This window comes from Archocentrus centrarchus, chromosome 8, assembly GCF_007364275.1.
Source record: "Archocentrus centrarchus isolate MPI-CPG fArcCen1 chromosome 8, fArcCen1, whole genome shotgun sequence".
Classification (NCBI taxonomy): domain Eukaryota; kingdom Metazoa; phylum Chordata; class Actinopteri; order Cichliformes; family Cichlidae; genus Archocentrus; species Archocentrus centrarchus.
This window is the reverse complement of record NC_044353.1, coordinates 10,195,043-10,213,682: the sequence shown is the minus strand read 5'-3', so window position 1 is coordinate 10,213,682 and position 18,640 is coordinate 10,195,043. Positions and strand designations below refer to the sequence as shown.

Genomic DNA, 18,640 nt, shown 5'->3' with positions numbered 1-18,640 from the left:
TGCAGTGTGTCCTTAAGAACAATTTGAGGAAACTGGACAAGTGGAAGAGAAAAGAAGAATCGGTGACAAAGGGCAGCCCTGACGGAGTCCAACACCCACAGGAAACAAATCCGACTTATTACCGGCTATACGGACCAAGCTCTCACTGTGGTTGTACAAAGACTGAATGGCCCGCAACAATGGGCCAGACACCCCATACTCCCGCAGGACCTCCCAAAGGACACCCCGAGGAACACGGTCGAATGCCTTCTCCAAGTCCACAAAGCACATGTAGACTGGTTGGGCAAACTCCCACGCACACTCGAATATCCTTGAGAGGATAAAGAGCTGGTCCAGCGTTCCACGACCAGGATGAAAACCGCATTGTTCCTCCTGAATCCGAGGTTCGACTAACGGACGCACCCTCCTTTCCAGCACCCTGGCATAGACCTTACCGGGGAGGCTGAGGAGTGTGATCCCCCGAAAGTTGGAGCACACCCTCCGGTCTCCCCTCTTAAAGATGGGGACCACCACCCCGGTCTGCCAATCCAATGGCACTGCCCCAGATCTCCACGCGATGTTGCAGAGGTGTGTCAACCAAGACAGCCCTACAACATCCAGAGCCTTCAGGAACTCAGGGCGAATCTCGTCCACCCCCAGGGGCTCTGCCACCAAGGAGTTGTTTAACTACCTCAGTGACAGTGAGGTAGTTAATTAATTAAGTAGAATACAATTACACAAAAACATCTTCAAATCCAAATCACATCAGCACAAACCAAACAAAAAATAAACATACAAAATACATCAGGTGACATATGGAATTGGTGCTATATTAGCCCATTCCATTAGTCCAAATGGCTTTCCTGTTTTTCTAAGCCGACATGAATCCTCTGCCTGTCATGATTTATGTTTATGCAAATGACACCACGTTGGATTTCAGTTGCACTGAAACATAAAGCAAAGCAGCCACAGTGTTATATCACATGTTTACATGTAGCTGCAGAAAACATAATGTGGCAAATGTGAGCGCAAATGTTTGCTCTTGACCTGTGTGTTCCCATTTAGCATGTGCTTTATGTGATCACGCTACGGTGCACTTTCCTGTTTAGCAATGCGCCTCATGTTGTTTCACTATGTCATTATTTGTGTGGTGTGTATGAGTGCTTGCGTGTGTCTAAAGCAGCACCCTGGTATTATTCTGTGATTGCAGTGTTGATTTGTCTTTTTGTGTTTGAATCTTCACTTAGAGTGTGGGTTTTTGATCGCTGCTGCTGCTGTTGCTGTGTGTGTGTGTGTGTGTGTGTGTGTGTGTGTGTGTGTGTGTGTGTGTGTGTTAACGAGAAATTTTGTGCCTGCCTAAGTGTGTTTATATGTGTGTTTAAAGTGATTCAAATGTGTGTGTGTATAAATGCGTGTTTTGTGTGTGTGTTTGTTTGGCTGTCTGTGTGTGTGTGTGTGTGTGTGTGTGTGTGCATATTCCAGAGCAAGATTGGAAGTGGGTCTATTTCTTTTGCAGTCACTGATGTGCCCCTGTGTGTGTAATTGAAATACCTGAGTTATTGACTGTCCCTCCTTTCCAAGTCAAATAACTGCTCCAGGAGTGTGTGAGTGCACTCATTTGGAGGCTCTGGGGCAGAGCAGGCAACTCTAGCAGACCAAGGCTTATCAACTATAGAACACACACACAGACACACACACACACAGACACACACACACACACAGACACGCGCGCGCACATACATAGTACAGAGCCTTTATGAGGCTAAATCTACTCAAATACAGACACGTATGCACACTGGGGCGAAGTTAGAGGCAGAAAATCACACACATATGTCTTAATAGAGGCGTTCATATACCCCAAATTCAACGTGAAAACAATTCAGTGGATCATATAGGAATGGAGAATTGCAGATGACGTGCCTCAGCCAATGCATTGCCTTTAGTTTCCTTATTTGACTGCCCAGTTGATGGATGAGATGGGGGGAGTCTAAACCTAAACTTACCCCAGCCTTTGTGTACAGAGTTTTTTCATAGCACTTGCTTTTTGTCCTCATTAAGGTGACAGCACCCCCACAACCTGAGTAATACTTGATTTCTCTCCCTTCAACACATACACAAACATATACGTACATATGTCTCCATTTTACACAGACACACACTTGTTTCACACAGAGGAAGGCACACGTGTCTCGCGTCTGTCTGTCTTCCCCTTTCTGACAGCAGCAGTCCTGTCTGTGGTTGAACAACTCAGGCTTAGCCTCCTCCTCTGTAAATGGGTGGCTGACTGCCTGACACACACAATCACATGCACACACAGTCACATGCACACACACCTCTGTTTGCCTGCTCCTTCACTGACTCCTGGCTTCCTGCCCCTCACTTGCTCCATGCAGGATCACAGCCGTCTGCCAGCCTGCCCTGTTCTTCTTCATTCATCATATTGTCACCACATGGTCCTCTGCCTCTGTTCCTCTGGAGGCTTCAAATCTCAGCTACATCCACACCGCTTTTTTGTACATCTCTATCTTTTATTCTAGCTTGCTTAATTCCTTTTCTCTCCCTTTAGTTTCTCTCTGCTCTTCTCTTAACTATTCTCTCTTCTGTGGTTTTATCTGCTCTTTCTCTGCCTTTCCTTGTATCTCTCCATCTCTCTCTCTCTCCCTGTCTCCACCGGCCATTCATCCCGCTGTATTGTGTTGTGTAGTGTATTGTTGCCTGTGTACAGTAGCCAGCACTGACGTCTGCTGTCCACTGTCCTCTCCATGGATCCACAGAGAGGACAGTGAGCGGCTCAGAAGCATTTTCAAAGCCTCCCTGGCCGGCTTCTCGTGTCTGGCTGACTGACTTGCTGGCCCTTGAAACCCCCTCTGGGAATTTTAATGCTCACTAATCGATCACCTCATGCCAACAGAGGTGATAATGTGGCCAGACCCTAATTATTGTTGCTGTAAATGAAGAGTGGTGTTTGCAGCACTTCATTTTAGTCAACCCACCAATGTCTTTTTTTTTTCCTCCAGTATCTCCACCCCCCCACCCCCCAAACCCCGCTTTTGCATTTGCCGTGCTCTTCTTTGAGCATGTACTTTTCTCAAAGGCTAATGAAAATTCTGCAGACCTCTGGCACTCTGAATGAGTGTGTTGGACAGTACATTAATACTGCTCTTAAGAAAAGGGAGATAGAAGCAGAAGGCCGGAGGAAATGGTGGTGGTGGGGAGGCAGGGGTGCTCTATAGAGGATAAAGGGGGGTGGGGGTGGAGGGGGTGCACAAGTCTGGAAATTCAATTATAACTGTGCCCTGGCAGTAATTCCAATGGTATTAATGGGACGGCAGAGCGAGAGACGAGATGGACAGAGATGAAGAATGAGAGGAGAAGGGGCGGAGAAGAGACAGAAAGTTGAGCAACAAATGGATTCAAGTTAGCAGAGAAACATGATATGACATCAGCGCGCGCATCATTATTTCATGATTTTGCAGACACTGCACTGAAGCTGTTTCATATTTCAAGCAGGACAGGATAATGACATGTTTCCAACCTCATGGATGCAGCGCAAGAGTTCTCATCTTACATGCTCACTGTACACTTCAACATGCTACCTCAATCGCACAGCCCTGATCTCATTAATGCAGGAACAAGGTAACAGATCAACGCGTGTGAATCCCCTGGGAGGGCTAGGTTGGCCTTTGATCATGAATGAAGTGCAGAAAGAGTCCTAAGAAGCCAACACCCAGCCCGCCTGTCTGCCTGGTCTTACTGTCAGCTTCGACCCCCCCCCCCCCCCCCCCCCCCCCCGCCACCATTCTCATTCATATCATTTGCCACATTAGAAGCATGAATTCAGTGAACATAAACACACTACTGTACATTGTGTACACACAAGTTGGACACTCAGAGAATGACTCACAGACACAAATACACATGCACAATAACGTGCTAATGTTGCAGAGCTGCAGAGTCCTGTCTAGACTAGTATTTCTCACCTCCTCCTCTTCTTCTGTCCAGCTCAATATTCCATTTCAACACTCACGGCAAGACGCAGGCTTGGATATCAGTATGTAAGCAGTATTTATTGGAGTGTCTGACTCTGACTGTAATGCTGTTTGCTTTGGTGTGCATTTGGTGTATGTAGATGGAGTTTCTCCCAGTGAACAAAATTAGGGAATCTTTTTTATGTCAAGGGTTGCTGTCCGCCATTTCTTGTATATTATTTAAATCTAGTGCTGTGCAGGCTATAGAAAAACTGCCTTGTTGGCTTTAATAAAATAAAATGATGAACATGATCTATGAGATTAAGGACAGCAGCTTGAAGCCCTCACAATTTGCTCCAGTCACCCTCGTGTACAAACTCATTAACAGAGTCATAAAGGCAACTAATGAAAATCATGACCGGTATCATTACAAGACCACTGGTGTCCGCTCGCCTTTTCCCTCCGTGAGCGAGAGAATAAAGGCAACTAAATTAATGTTCGCACCAATAATCTTACGAGACTGCCACCGTCCTTTAAGTAGTAGCTTTTCTCTTCTGTGTGTACAGCCACCTAAATTAAAGTTCAGGCAAGTGTTGTTACATAACCACTTACACGCTACATCTTTGTCCTTCTGTGTGTTTTTCTGTCACTTTCAGGACGACCACTCCATGTTCTTTCAGTTTGGCCCCTCCATCGAGCAGCAGGCGTCAGTCATTTTGAACATCATGGAGGAATACGACTGGTACATCTTCTCCATTGTCACAACGTACTACCCGGGTTATCAGGACTTTGTCACCAAGGTAATGCCATGCAGCTGAGACAACATGCACAGTTAATCAGGATGAAAGGGAAAAATGCAGAACTTATTATGTGGATGCTTTTCCAAAAGAAATATTTGATTTTGTCTTTCTCCAAAATATAGGGTCATCTCAGAGGGTAAATAACACCAACTATTACATTATTACACTTTTTTTTAAATATGAGATGCAAAGGTTTTTACTAAGATTTTAAAACAGGAAGAATTGAAAAAAGAATATGTAAACTAAAAGTAGATATACCAACAAATAAGATTAAACTATAACTAAACTAACAAACAGACTAAATACATAAAATAGAATTTTGAATTAGATTTAGAGCCTTGATTTTAGCATTTTGGCTACCGTCACATTGTTTTGCCACACATGAGTACGGCATTATCAGCTAATGCTAGAATGCGTTGTTAGCAAACTGCATCCATACCTGCTAATTGCTAATAAAGTATTATATAAGTAAAATACTACAATTTCATTCAGCAAAACCAGAAGCAGACTTTTTGGACAGTATGTTCATAAACCAGCCACACAGTAATCATATTTGTCAGAAAACGCCAATGAAAACGCTCCAAAAAGCACAGACACAGTAAACACACTTGAGAGGTCGAGGCAGTCAGCTACCAGTTACATAAGCCTAACTTTAAGCATTAGAAGTTATACAAAAAAAAAAAAAAAAATCCCCTTCTTGTACACTTGTCATGAAGGGATAAATAGATCAAGACTGTAAATACAATGTGTATTTCAGCTGTAAAGTTGGGCCTTTTAACGTGGGAGTCTGTGGAGATTGACTTGCTTTTGAAACCACTTAAATAACTGCACGACTTTACTTTTCAGTCCCAGGGGTTGTCAGCTGCTTTTTAACAGTAACTGTATGATGTTGATTAGAGGCACATTTTTTAAGCATTTAGTTATTTGTATGAACCCAGATGCTTCCATCACATGGTGTTACCTCTTTGTGTTTAATAAACTGCTTCATCCTGGAACAATAAACCAAAAAATTTACTTGGTGGAAGTGCCGAACTGAAATGAAGAAAAGGACTTTGAGAAAGCATATGCTGCAAAACAACAGGGTTTAAGCTAAAGATTTTTTTGACAAGGAGCCCAAGTTTTAATGTTTTTGTCTTGTTGGAGAATAAAGCAAAGTACGCTCTGGTAATCAGTCTCTTTTTTTCCTCCTTTTGCCCACTGCAGATTCGTAGTACCATCGAGAACAGCTTTGTGGGCTGGGAATTAGAGGAAGTTCTGCTACTTGACATGTCCGTGGATGATGGCGATTCAAAGATCCAAAACCAACTGAAGAAGCTCCAGAGCCCCGTCATTCTTCTCTACTGCACAAAAGAAGAGGCCAACACGATCTTTGAGGTGGCCCACTCTGTTGGGATCACCGGCTATGGCTACACATGGATAGTGCCCTCGCTGGTTGCTGGAGATACTGATGTAGTGCCGGCAGAGTTCCCCACAGGTAGGAAATCTGAAGCTGAGTTAGAAATTAAACTTGGATCCTGTTTTTAATCTAACACAATCTCAGTGTGAAAATGACTTATGTTTGATTACTTTGAGCTTAAATCCTACAGACTTTGAGTACAACAAGTGTCAGAGATACGCCCATTTTCTGTGTACAATATGTTGCTATAAAATGTTTGTTTTAAATTATAACTGTATGTATTGAAGCAATACCTAAGTTACCAACAAGTTGTGAATGGCCCAGATTTAATAGGTAGTTGTGCCAGCTTCAGCAACAACAACTTCAACCAGGCACCTCCATTAATCCATGATCAGCCTCCGGCATTGCTGCTGTGGAAATTTTCTTCCCTGGTCTTCTTTAGAGAACTGCTGGAGTGCAGGCACACTGGATGGTTTTTGAGTGTGATCCGCTCTTTTTTTCAGTTCACACCACAGTATCTCAGTGGGGTTCAGGTCTCGACTTTGACTAGGCCGCTCCATAACTTTAGTTTATTGCTTTTAAGCCATTCAGAGGAGGAGTAATTCTTATGTTCAGGATCATTGCTCTGCTGCGTGCCCCAGAGCTTCAAGTGACAGACTAATGACCTGACATTGTCCCCACTGTCAGAGATTCTCGGTGAGAGAGCAGAATTCATGTTTTCCTCAGTAATGGAAGAAAGCGTCTCCGCAACATTATGCTGCTACCGCCACCCTTCACTGTAGGTAAAAATGACTGTTTGGTTTGTGCCAAAGAATCCATAGAATATTCTTCCCAAAGGTTATCTAGGATATCACTGTTTTTCACGTTACCACTTTCCCAGGCATGCCATTTTTGCTAGAGCCCTCATGTTAGCAGAGCAATAAACTCACCTTTATTGAGATTAGGGACAACTGTTTGGATGTTTTTGGTGGGTCGTTTGAGACTTTTCAGAAGTTGTCGTGTTCTTATAAGGAATTCTGGACGGTCAGCCACCTCTTCGAAGGTTCACTCTTGTTCCAAATCTCCTTTTATATATAATCTCTTTCTGGATGTGAGAAGTTGGAGGGCTTTAGAAATAGTCTGATAAACCTTTCCAGAAAGATAATTCAATCACATTTTTTTCTTGTCTCATTGAGAATTTCTTTTGGAACACTGTGCCAACGTCCTTCTTTTGAATATGGTCTGTTTGGTGGTGATTCAACATAACAGGATTGGCAATGTATATTGTGTGGATTATTTATAAAAGTTAAACATGGCCACTGTGATGCCACTCGCTGGTTAATGAAGTCATGAAGCCCGGTGCTAAGCATTTCGACTGTTGTAGATCAAGTGAGCTGAAGAATTCTTCTTCCCATAGATTTCTATTACAAGCGGACACTCCGAGGACTCACTGTATTTGGTCATCATAAAGATGAGACTTAAAAACAAAAGCAGGTCTAATCCAAAAGGTACCGGTTTTCATTTGATGCTACTTTTGGCCGTTTTTTGGCACCACAGAAGGAAGACAAAGTCCTGAAAAGTTATTTGTTAAATTTTTATTTGCAGTTTCCTGTCAAATTGTTTTGTAAGGCAAACTGACCTTTTCTAACAAGAAAGGAGGGGGCCTCTTTTCTCCACAGCACCACTGGAGGTCAAACTAACCTTTTCAGGTCAGATGTGAAACCAAAGCGATGTCTAAGTTGGGGCGCATTAAACACTTAATCTGCTCACGCAATTTGTCAGGCACAACTGTCAGGCTGACTCATCTAAAACGACATTAAGCACTTGGGGGTGGACAGACACTTTTAAAAGGCCATCTCTCAGTGGGAATCAAACCTTTAACTGTTGGTGATGTCCCCACCATGCTAGCTAATTGAACTTTACTCAACTTTTGGCTCTGTGGGAGAGAAAACTGTACAGAAGGTAGTATATTTAGGCTAGACATATGAGTGTGGTAATTTGTTGGTGTTTGGCTTGTTGATTTACAGTGAAGGGGAGAAATTACACTGCTGCCCGTCCTCAGCAGTTTCTGGGAAACGCTGCCCCGCTCGAGCACCATAACTCAAACTTTTTACCTCTGTTCCTTTATTGGCATCCATAGATGATTTACTCTAAATGGGAGCTAGGAGTGTGTTTGCAGGCCGGTGTGTGTATGTGTGTGTGTGCGCGTTTGACTTTGTTTTGGCGTGTAATGTCTATGTGCATTTGTCTGTGAAAGGTATGATTGGTTCAGGGTTTAATTTGCATGAGAAAATAATGAGTGAATGTAATCAAATGGGTTGTGTGTTTGTGCGTTGCTGTGTACTTCACGTGGTGGAAGGACGGCAGTGTTTACTCGTTGGCCAGGGTGAACTGAATTCTGTGTGTGTGTGTGTGTTTGTGTCAGTTTGTCTGTTACAAATTAGGGTTCCACTCTATAAAGTTTGATATATCACCGTATCAGTTATGTAAATCGCACAACAACGTCCCTCTTGATTTATGTTGCCACTGAGATAATCGTGTCTCGCTCATGTACCGCCTGGATGATTACAAAGCAGGGCTGGTGGAGTGGCTGTGTTGATGGACATACACGAACCGCTTTCATTTAACACTGAATTATCATGACATGAATCATATGGGACATAATGACACATTTCAGGCTAAATGTCATCCTCTCATTTTATGCGTGATGAATAGGATACAGAATGTGCCAAAAAAACCAAATGCTTAAAGTAGGCCTGCCTTCTTACAAAGCAGTGACTTGTATCTAATAGAAAAGGTTGTTTATATCATATTTGAAGTAAAAATGGCATATTAAGCATAAACCACTGTGTTGTAAGGCAGTATGCAAAGGAACCCTGAGTATCCAGATGGCTAAGCTTTGATTCACAGCTCTACTCCTGCAGGATCCGTGCTTCTTCATGCTGCTCCTGCCAAAAAAATGAAAGTGATGGTTGGCTGATGGGTTTCCTTTAAACAGCTGAAGCAGTGACAGTCTGTAAAACCTGTACTGAGAGCAGCCTCACCTTTGTAATGACTATAATGCTAAAGCATCCACAAGGCCTCTGTACAGTGCAAAAACGCAGAGCGACAGTATCAAAATTTTGGTAGTCTCAAGAATCCATTTTTTTTGTCATGAGAAAATGAAATTTTAAAAGAGTGCAGATCTGTAGTCGTCTGATATTCTTGATATTGGCCTATCACACATATATCCTTATGGGCGTATGAGTTGGCCAGAATGTGTCAATATAAAAACTTTATTTTGTCTGGAGTGAAGCAGTGTCTTTGTAGTAAATTGCTAACAAGTTTGCTGGATCCTTGCTGGAGAGCCTCCAATAAAACCATAAACTCTTGATGTATAAATTCACCAGGCACTTTATTAGCACTGCACGTTAATATAAATATCTAATGAGCCAATCACATGGCAGCAACCCAATACTTTTAGGCATGTAGAAATGGGCAAGATGACCCGCTGAAGTTCAAGCTGAGCATCAGAATGAGGAAGAAAGGTGATTTATGTGGCATGGTTGTTGGTGCCAGATGGGCTGGTCTGAGTATTTCACAAACTGCTGGTCTGCTGGTATTTTGGTTTCTTGAACATGAAAATGTGTTCACTGTAATAAAATCTCTGAGGAATGTTTGCAGCACCTTGCTGAATCTAAGCCACAAAGAATTAAAAGAGTTCTGAAGGCAAAATGGGGTCCAGCTCGGTACTAGTGAGATATAATTAATGAAGTGGCCGATGAGTGCATGTAGATCATATTTGCAGGTTTTTTGGGGTTTTTTTTTCTGTGTGGCATCTGACACAAGAATCCAGTTGGGCTCTGGATATTTGTAGATTTTAATTTTAAATTTTGGATAAAGCAACATGTCTAGTGTAAGCCACATTAAGCCCGTAGCAGGTAGCAGTCAATCGCACCAACTTCTGAATCCACACAGAGTGAAACAACGCTGTGGTGCTGCATGTTACTGTTGGTGTGCTGGTTGTGTGCTCTGTGGACTTCGGCGGTCCAGGGTTCAGCAGGAGGTGCACACTAGCTGTGGGCCTAATTTGCTTACAAGGCACACTTAATAATTTGCACCATGTGTGATGAAGAGCCTTCAAATCTCACGGGTAATTCCGCTGATCCCTTCCTTAAGTAGCGCTCTGGGGAACCATCTCTTCACCCACTCTCCTTCTTTCTTCCCGCTCCTCTTTAGTTTTTGCCGCTGTTCCTTCACTTTTCTAGTTTTTTTTTTCTCCTGTTACTATTTCAGCCTCCTCTGACTCGCTCCCAACTCTCTACTCCCTTCATCTTTCTCTGTTTCTTGTGTCTGTATCTTTGTGTCTCTGCTGCTGTCTGACTTTCTCTCTTTCTGCTCATTCTGTCACTCTTTTTCCTGCACATCCCTCTCAGCTCTCTCTCTCTCTCTCTCTCCTGCTAACAGCCTTTCTGTCTCTTATTTTCCCTGATCAAAGTTGCACACTACTGCCACAGAGACTGTGCTAACGTAACTACCCAGTCTGACATCACTGACAATAATAAGCTGTTTCCAGAAATAGCTGCTGTTATATTTTCCAATCAGTTAGCTTACTATGGTTACTTTGTGTCCACAGTGTTTGTGATTTTGGTTATGTCTGTGAGAGGCAGAGGCAGTAGCCACATTGTTGCCTAGAAAAATGCTTCATGGATGCTACGGCACTATCTAGTATTGAGTTTACCAGTTATGTCTTTGTGTTGTCACATTGTCACAACATAGGCATTGTAATGCTTTGTGACATGCCCAAAAGAGAGCTATGACTATGCAGACAATCACACGCTCGCAACGCACATGTGCAGACATCTTCCTAAGAAGGAGCCTTGCCCTTAAAATAATAAAATTGAAGTGCATAAAAAGGAAGAAGGAATGGAGCGAGTGCTGAGAAAGTGTCGACAATGTGTGGCATGAGATGTGGTCCTGAAGGGCCCGAGCTGTCAGCGCAGAGGCCCCGTGAGGAAGGCAGGTTGCCAGGCTGCCTGTCTATTTCTGCACGATGACATGGTAGCGGACTGGCTGACATGTGGTCATACATTGTCAGATAGATGCAGACCCGCTGATGGACAGAAAGATGGACAGATTAGATGACAGTCAGATAAATTACAAGCTTGAACTTGAGAGCAGGGCGTTTTTCAACGAGAGCTGTGTGATCTTGAACCCAGAGGGCCGCTAACGGATCCCAAACAGACAAAATAATTAGCTGCTGGATATTTTCAGAAGTCATAAAGCTCTGAGGTAGTTAAGACTTTTGATATGAAAGGTTTGAGCATGAAATTGTTTGTGCGGTAATCTTTGCCCCTGCCTCAGTTACTGTTGTCACACCTGGCAGTGTTTTTAGCAACATAGCCTTGCTTTCACATAGAACTGTGCTTCTTGTTTCAGCGAGTGGCTGTTGGTTGTTGCTGACTGACTACAGTCTTAAAAACCCCCACGATGGCTGTGATTATATAAAAATGAATTTGCAAAAAAGCAACAAGGATACTTGATGATCTTCTTAGAAGGCACAGAAATAAGAACCAACTTTGAACTATGTTAAATGTTATTTGTTCTAACACGACCACTGAATAATTCGGTCTTCCACAGAAAAATATTCCCAGTTATAAATACCAAAGGTGTCAGTGTCAGCTCCTTTGAGTCAGTGTCAGCTCCTTGTGCACCTCTGCACCACTTCCAGCCTGGCTGTTATTGCAGATTGCTCTGTAGAAGTCTTGCTATGACTTGCTCAGATTTAGCCTGCAACTTTGTTGTCATCCCCAAAAAAAAAAAAAAAAAGTTGAGGGCCAAAAAGGCATAAAATTGTTACCAAATGAGGCTCCAAAATGAATCCCTACTAACTGGATCCCCTGTGAACTGTACCCAAGGACAGTCCCCTTGTTAAATCCAACATGATGAAGTCCTGAACTTAATGACTGGTCATTAAAAAGAGATAAACACTGTGCACGAGGTTTATTGCTGGGAAACATGCACCATGAGTAATCAATTAATGATGACTGTTAGTCATGAGTTTATCAAATTAGAGTTTTTAATGTCAGCTGTCTTTTACATCCAGAACAGCCTGATAGTAAGTCAGCTCTCTCATAGTTTTTCTCTGGGTTCTTTTTTACTTTACACTTAAAAAATACTCCAAACCCATTTAGAAACACACATCACTGATGGATCATTAGTATAAGTCAGGTTTTCTAGGATAATTAGTGTTTGTGATTTGCTGCCTGCCGCCTGTTGACAATTTTTACGTGAATCTAGACAAACTTAAAGAGAAACCTGAAAAGTCGAGCACTGTCCTCAGCCTTGGGAATGCTTTGAATACCTACAGAGAAGGACACAGTGGAGGAACGACAGGTATCCTGGCAGACAGCTGAATGTGCTGATGGGCACTTGGAAGGGCATTGGGAGAGATGGGCAGGGGGACACAGACAGAGAGAGACCTGCAAATAAATGTTCATAAACATTTGACAGATTGTCAAAAGCGAACAGGACAGCAGGACAGATAAACAGGCGTACAGAGAGTGCAAAGGCCGACAAACAGACAGTACAGAAAGTACTTTAGACAGACAGATGGACAAACACAGCAAGGTGATAGACTCTTAGTCAGTCAGAAGGGGAGTGCTATTCATCTGCTCTTTGAGTCACTACGTAGTGTATGCTCTGTCTCTTGGAGTGCGTTCAATCCTAGCAGACTGATCCCCTTGTCTCCCTGGTTTAGTTTTCTCCATCTGTCCGCCTCTTCTTAGTCTTTCTGTATCTTCACTTTCCCCCTGTATAATCACTCCACTGCTCCTTTTCTCATGAAGTATTTACCTTAGTTTCTTCAGTTCTCCCCTTCATACCTCCCTTTTTTTAAAAAAAAAACCCAAAAAACGAATTTATCTTCTACCTCTACTTCCTTCTTTCCTTCTCCTTTAAACCATCTTCTTCCTCTTCTTGCTTTGCACATCCAGGCCTGCTCTCTGTGTCCTATGATGAATGGGACTACGGCTTAGAGGCTCGGGTTCGCGACGGCGTGGCAATCATCACTATGGCAACTTCCACCATGATGATGGACCGCGGGCCTCACACCCTCTTGAAGTCTGAGTGCCACGGAGCTCCTGACAAAAAGACCCCCATCTCAGGCAACCCCAACGAAGTGCTCAGGTGAGTGAAGGCGGAGCGGGTGTACTGTGGCTGGTGGCAGCATGTCAGACCAGTGCCCACTATCACATGTAATGGACCATTGGTGAAAGTGGAGCAACTGTGTTCGATCAGGTCTTTGTTAAGTGTGCTATGCAATACAATACTCCGACATTTATATTCAAGATTCAAGAGTCTTTATTGGCATTATGGAAGCATAACAAAATCATATTTTTTCTTCATAAATTCTACATTTATGAAACTTGTTCTACAGTTTCCATTTTTAGTGACGCTGTTCTATATCTGCTAGTGAGCTCACAGTGGGTGACGGTGGTGAACTGGACACGTATTTAAATGCATTCCTAATATTTTTTACAGCCCATTGACATAGAGACAAAATATAAGGAACACTTTGATTTAACTTTTTTTAATCACAAACCTACATGCTGCAACGAATTGCATTCAATTTTGCAGGTGTGCCGAATAAAGTGGCTGGTGAGTGTGTGCACTTTCTATTTTAGAAGTCACAGATTGAAAGAGGATGACGACCTAATGATGAACAAATCAGAACAGCAGAAAAGGAGACATCCTCACCTCCTGTATCTTATTTTTTTCTATGATGCAAACAGATCAAACAGGGAAAACAGTGTTTGGAGACCACTGCATAACTAAAATTATTGTGCGCACGCACGGCAAACCTGCCATCTTGTTGCCATTGAAATGGTTGCTCTGAAGATGGGGACCAGGTCTGCAGCCATTTGCAAGCACCTTCTGTCTTCAATGTGCCAAGGCTGTGATAAATAATAATAATAATAAGAATAATAGATAATAAATCATTCTATCGGTTTATGATTGAATGGGGTCAAGTTGGCAGGTTCATGCATGTTTGTTTGTGATAATGTGGTGGTTAACTGTGATAAATCAGTGAAAATTGCTAATCTGTCGTTGTCTACATACACAGAAATTCACATTAATCCAAAATTCACATCAACAACTTATTTTCAGAGTCCAGCCAGAAATAGAAATTTGCAAATTCCTCTACAAGTAGTAGCATAGCTGCTGCAGGATGACAATTCAACTGCAAAATGACATAGGCGTTCAGCAACCTTGCTTTTATGTAGGAATGTAACCAGAATATAACCAACCTGGTTTTCAACCAGTTGAGTCTAGTCCCCTATTGCAAAGACACACATTACAGACAAGTTGTGCTCATGGGTATAGATTGACTTTGATTGATTGCAGTCTGAGATTGCAGTCTGAGAGTGACTGTAGACAGTCTGAGTATCACCACATTTGTTTGGAGACAGGTTGCGTCCCACCAGGGGACCTGTGTAATTGCCTTGTGAATCAGAAGTGGTACCACAGAGGACCCTCAAGCTGGTCACCACAACTACTTACAAGCGGTCGACGAATACAAAAAGATTCAGTTCAAGCAATAAGTGTGACAGAACTTTAAATCCAAACTGCTGATGACATTACTATGTCAGAGTCATTTGTTTTATACTTTCAAAGTAAATTGAGCTTCATGAGCATATTGGTGGAAAGGCCCTTTACTGTGCCCTGGAATGTTACCTGTTAATTACATGCATTTGTTCAGGTAGCTGCAATTAACAGAAATTTGCAGTTGAACTGCTATCTGCCACATTTTCAGTCAGTTCTGAAATGGCAAACAAAGTTTTAAGCAGGCAAAACAAAAGATTAAGTAGCATTAAGTGACACCTCGGATCTTACTTTAATTAATTACAGAACCTCTGGTGGTATGGTTATTGTGCTTTAGACATAAAACCTTCAACTTCCTGCTGGATGTTGCCACTTGTACGCTGCTTGAATATATTATTCTGCAGGGGTCTCAGTGTCCTCTAGGAACCATGTTCCTTTTCCTGCTGTTGCTTATCCAGTAAAAAAAAACAACAAAAAAACACTTGCTTTCTGCCCTGCAGCAATTCAGCACATATCTCATGAAAACCAGCTCTGTGGTGCAAACCTTACACTTCTGTACATTGTAAAGTCCGCATCACTAAGCAGCAGTCGCATCTGTTTAAAGCGATTTATTTACACTGATGTGTTCAAGTGAATGTGAGAGTCATGTATGGATGTTAAAATGCTCCACGCAGCAGCTTTAAAACTGCACAGTTCTGTTGATCCAACATCAACATGAGCACCCCGGCTCCATCATCATGGGTGCAGCAGATGCCGCAGCACACACACACACAAACATACACAAACACATGCACCTTCATCGCCTGCATACTGTGATCATCCTCCCCCAATGTAATAATACCCTTGGTACACAAACACCCCCTTCGCATGCTCCCATCTTCAGGAAAACCAACCCCACCCCTTCAGCTGTCCGTCTCAGCAGCAGGCCTTTTGAACTGGATGTGAAGCCTAGCGTTCGGCTGCGCTTTGCTCTGCGCACTGCCTAATTGGTCCCAATGGCGTTTCAGTCGGCGAACGCTATCCCCTGTCGTGCTGTGCTCCAGAGCTCAGCGCAGTATTATATTCAGGGGCGGTTTTTACCCCTCTGCCACTCTGCCTGTCTGCTGGAGATAGATGTGTGTGGGCATGTGTGTTTTTATTGCCCTAAAGAGAGGCAAACTGTCAAGGAAAGCCACACGTGTATGTGTGCATAGGTGTAGTACGGTGCGGCATATGTGTGTATATTTGCTAAATAGACTGTCAGTATTCCTTTCAGGACACCAGTGGTAGACATTATACACTCACAGAAATTGAAATACACTGACCCCTTTTGGCGGATGCACACTCATATTCAGACAGATGTATAGATGCAGAAACAGACTTTTTCTGCCTTCTCCCGCAATTTTTCTGCTGATTACGAGCACACATACATCCAGAAATACTCTTCTCGTGGTCATAAGGCAGCAGAGAAACCTGGAGCCTACTGTGCAAACTCATGCTCCTCTTTTGGGATTGCTCTGCTTGTGAGGGATGTGTATAATTTTTTGCTCATGGCCCAAGCTTAACTGCATTTTCCACAAAGGCAACAAAGCTTTGTTGTCTGTTCCAGTCTTCCCTTTGGATGTCATTTCAGCCCCTGTCTGTTGCTCCCTCCTTTCTGAAGCTTTGCATTTGTTTCACCGCTGCTTATTGCTTTGCGATAACAGTGGAGTTTATGGCAGCTGCCGTTGCCCCAGAAAACAATTCCCCCTGTTCTGTTCGTGTGTGCCTCACTGTGGTCTGCTGCGCACTGCTTTGTTCTCCTCAACTCTACTGTGGTCTTTCTGCCACGTCCTTCTCTTCTCTCTGCTCAGCTCAGCTTCCTCGTAACTCTGTCCTCTCGCGCCCTGTAGTCTTCTCTTTTGTTCTGCCCCGGTCTGCTTTTATGCATCTGCTCTCCTCTGCCCTGCTTTGTTCCACTTTATTCTGGTTTGTGTTGCGCTGCTCCGCCGTTTTATCTTCTCACACCTCCTCGTCTCTCCTCTGGTCTCTCCTCTGGTCTCTTCTCCTCTCCCTCCAGTGATTTTTCCTCTCATCTCTACTGTTCTGCTCCTCCCTAGCCAGTGTCTGCGCTGCAGACCTGCAGTTTTATAATCAACTTAGCTCTGTTGTTGATTAGATCAGTTGCAAGCACTGCTAAGATCCTTCGCCCCTTGCTGCCTTAACTAAATTTGTTTGGTGATAACCTTTGTCTTCAAGTGTTCAATCAAGAGATTAGCATTTGGCCTACAGTCTATATATTAGAAACTGCATGAATGCCTGGCTTGCTGGCTGCTTGGCTGCGTGGATGGATGCCCTGTTGCCTGGTTGGTTCACTACTAAGTGAATCTAACAAATGAAAGATGGATGGAAGGCAACTCGATCAAAAAGCTCTTCATATGGTAGGAAAGCCTTACAATGTGTGTCGCTCTCCAGTGAACGCTAACTCCATTTGTAAATTTTCAAGCAGACCTTTAAAGTAAATCATTAATAAATCAAGTCGGGGTACAATTAATTCTTAGCTGTCGAAAATGGCATTTAGCAGCTGTGTTAAGCCTGAAAACAAAGCCTTGATCTCTAAAGCTTAACATATTAAGCTGGAAAAACATCCATGAAAATCGATTGAGCCCGACAGCTGCAGTAATCAGAAACTGCAGGGATCAGTATAGGTCCCAAACTTGCCCCACAGCTAAGTCATGATCAAGATGTGCTAATCTGGATGCATTTAGATATCAGTAACCATTACTCATGGAAAACTGGGTGTTTTAATATTTTTTTTCATTGAGCTGTTAAGTTCACACACATACTACAGCTTTTACTTTCAAAATTAGGTTGATAATTTTACTCATATTTTTGCTTTTGTCGCTTACTTTTACACAACCTTTCCTCTGATATGATGCCATGTTTTTTGTACTTTGAACTGCAATTACGTCTAAATTCGTTGTTAAGGTGTTGCAGGTGACTCACTGTGTGAGTGTATCTTTAACAGCATCAGAAATTCTACTTTTTCAAAACCAGTTGTGCTAAAAAAGAAAAAAAAATGATCTGTATCTTGTCATATCATAGAATATAAGCTTTCAGTCCGTTATCACACTTCAGGGACACATTTTATTTTAAAATGGACCTGTTATGTTCATTTCTAGCTCCACATTTTTAGTCTTTGATGCTACTAGCGTAGCTTTGCATGATTCACAGTTCAAAATAATCCTTATTTATCTTATAAAATAATAATCCTTATTTATCTTATACTTTGATTTCACAGGTTTACTTAATGATGCTCATGATTGTACTTGTTTATGAGTAAAGATGGACAGTGCAGTAGAGCAGTGGAAATTAGAATTATTATAGTTTTGTTATTTTTTATTAGTTTATTAGTACCAAAGCCTCCTCACCCTCCTTTTGTGGGCCAGTCTGACACAGAGTGAAACTTTTATGTCCCTTTATTTTAGTTAGTTTTAATTTATTTTAATTTCTGTCAAAAGTCAGGTTTTCATTTTTATTTCAGTTAGCTAAATAGTTTAACTAAGTGAAATAAGTTTTAACTTTAGGTTTAGTTCACTTCAGTGTTTGAATGATAACTATAATTGTATCTTACCATCCTACATTTCCCATAAGGCACCTGGATCTTTCCTAGACCCCCCCCGTTTCTTAACATTTTTTAAATATCCCCCGGCTCTGCAGATAGCCTACAGGGTACAAGTACCCCAGTTGGGGGATCTCTAGTTTAGACAGTGATAGTCCTCCATGGAGAGGAACTGTTTACTGTAGGTAAAGACTGAACTTTAAGGAAGTGCCTGTTCTATTTCTTGCTTTAGATTTATTCCACATCAGTTTTTGGTATAGGCCATATTTGAAGGCCGTGGTTAAAAACCTGAAGCTGCACAGCAAACGATGAAGATATCAAGGAGAGAAGGTGGCAGTTATCCATTTTTAAACCT

General features: G+C 42.5%; 1 protein-coding gene across 1 annotated transcript in view; it reads left to right on the top strand.

The window, feature by feature from the left end:
- The window catches only part of grin2ba (glutamate receptor, ionotropic, N-methyl D-aspartate 2B, genome duplicate a), a 130,257-nt gene that overhangs the window by 68,859 nt on the left and 42,758 nt on the right, over positions 1-18,640 (top strand). The window contains exons 4-6 of the mRNA XM_030735879.1: positions 4,604-4,747; positions 5,951-6,221; positions 13,097-13,289. Of these exons, the coding sequence (XP_030591739.1) occupies positions 4,604-4,747; positions 5,951-6,221; positions 13,097-13,289 (608 nt within the window). The remainder of the gene's footprint in view (positions 1-4,603; positions 4,748-5,950; positions 6,222-13,096; positions 13,290-18,640) is intronic.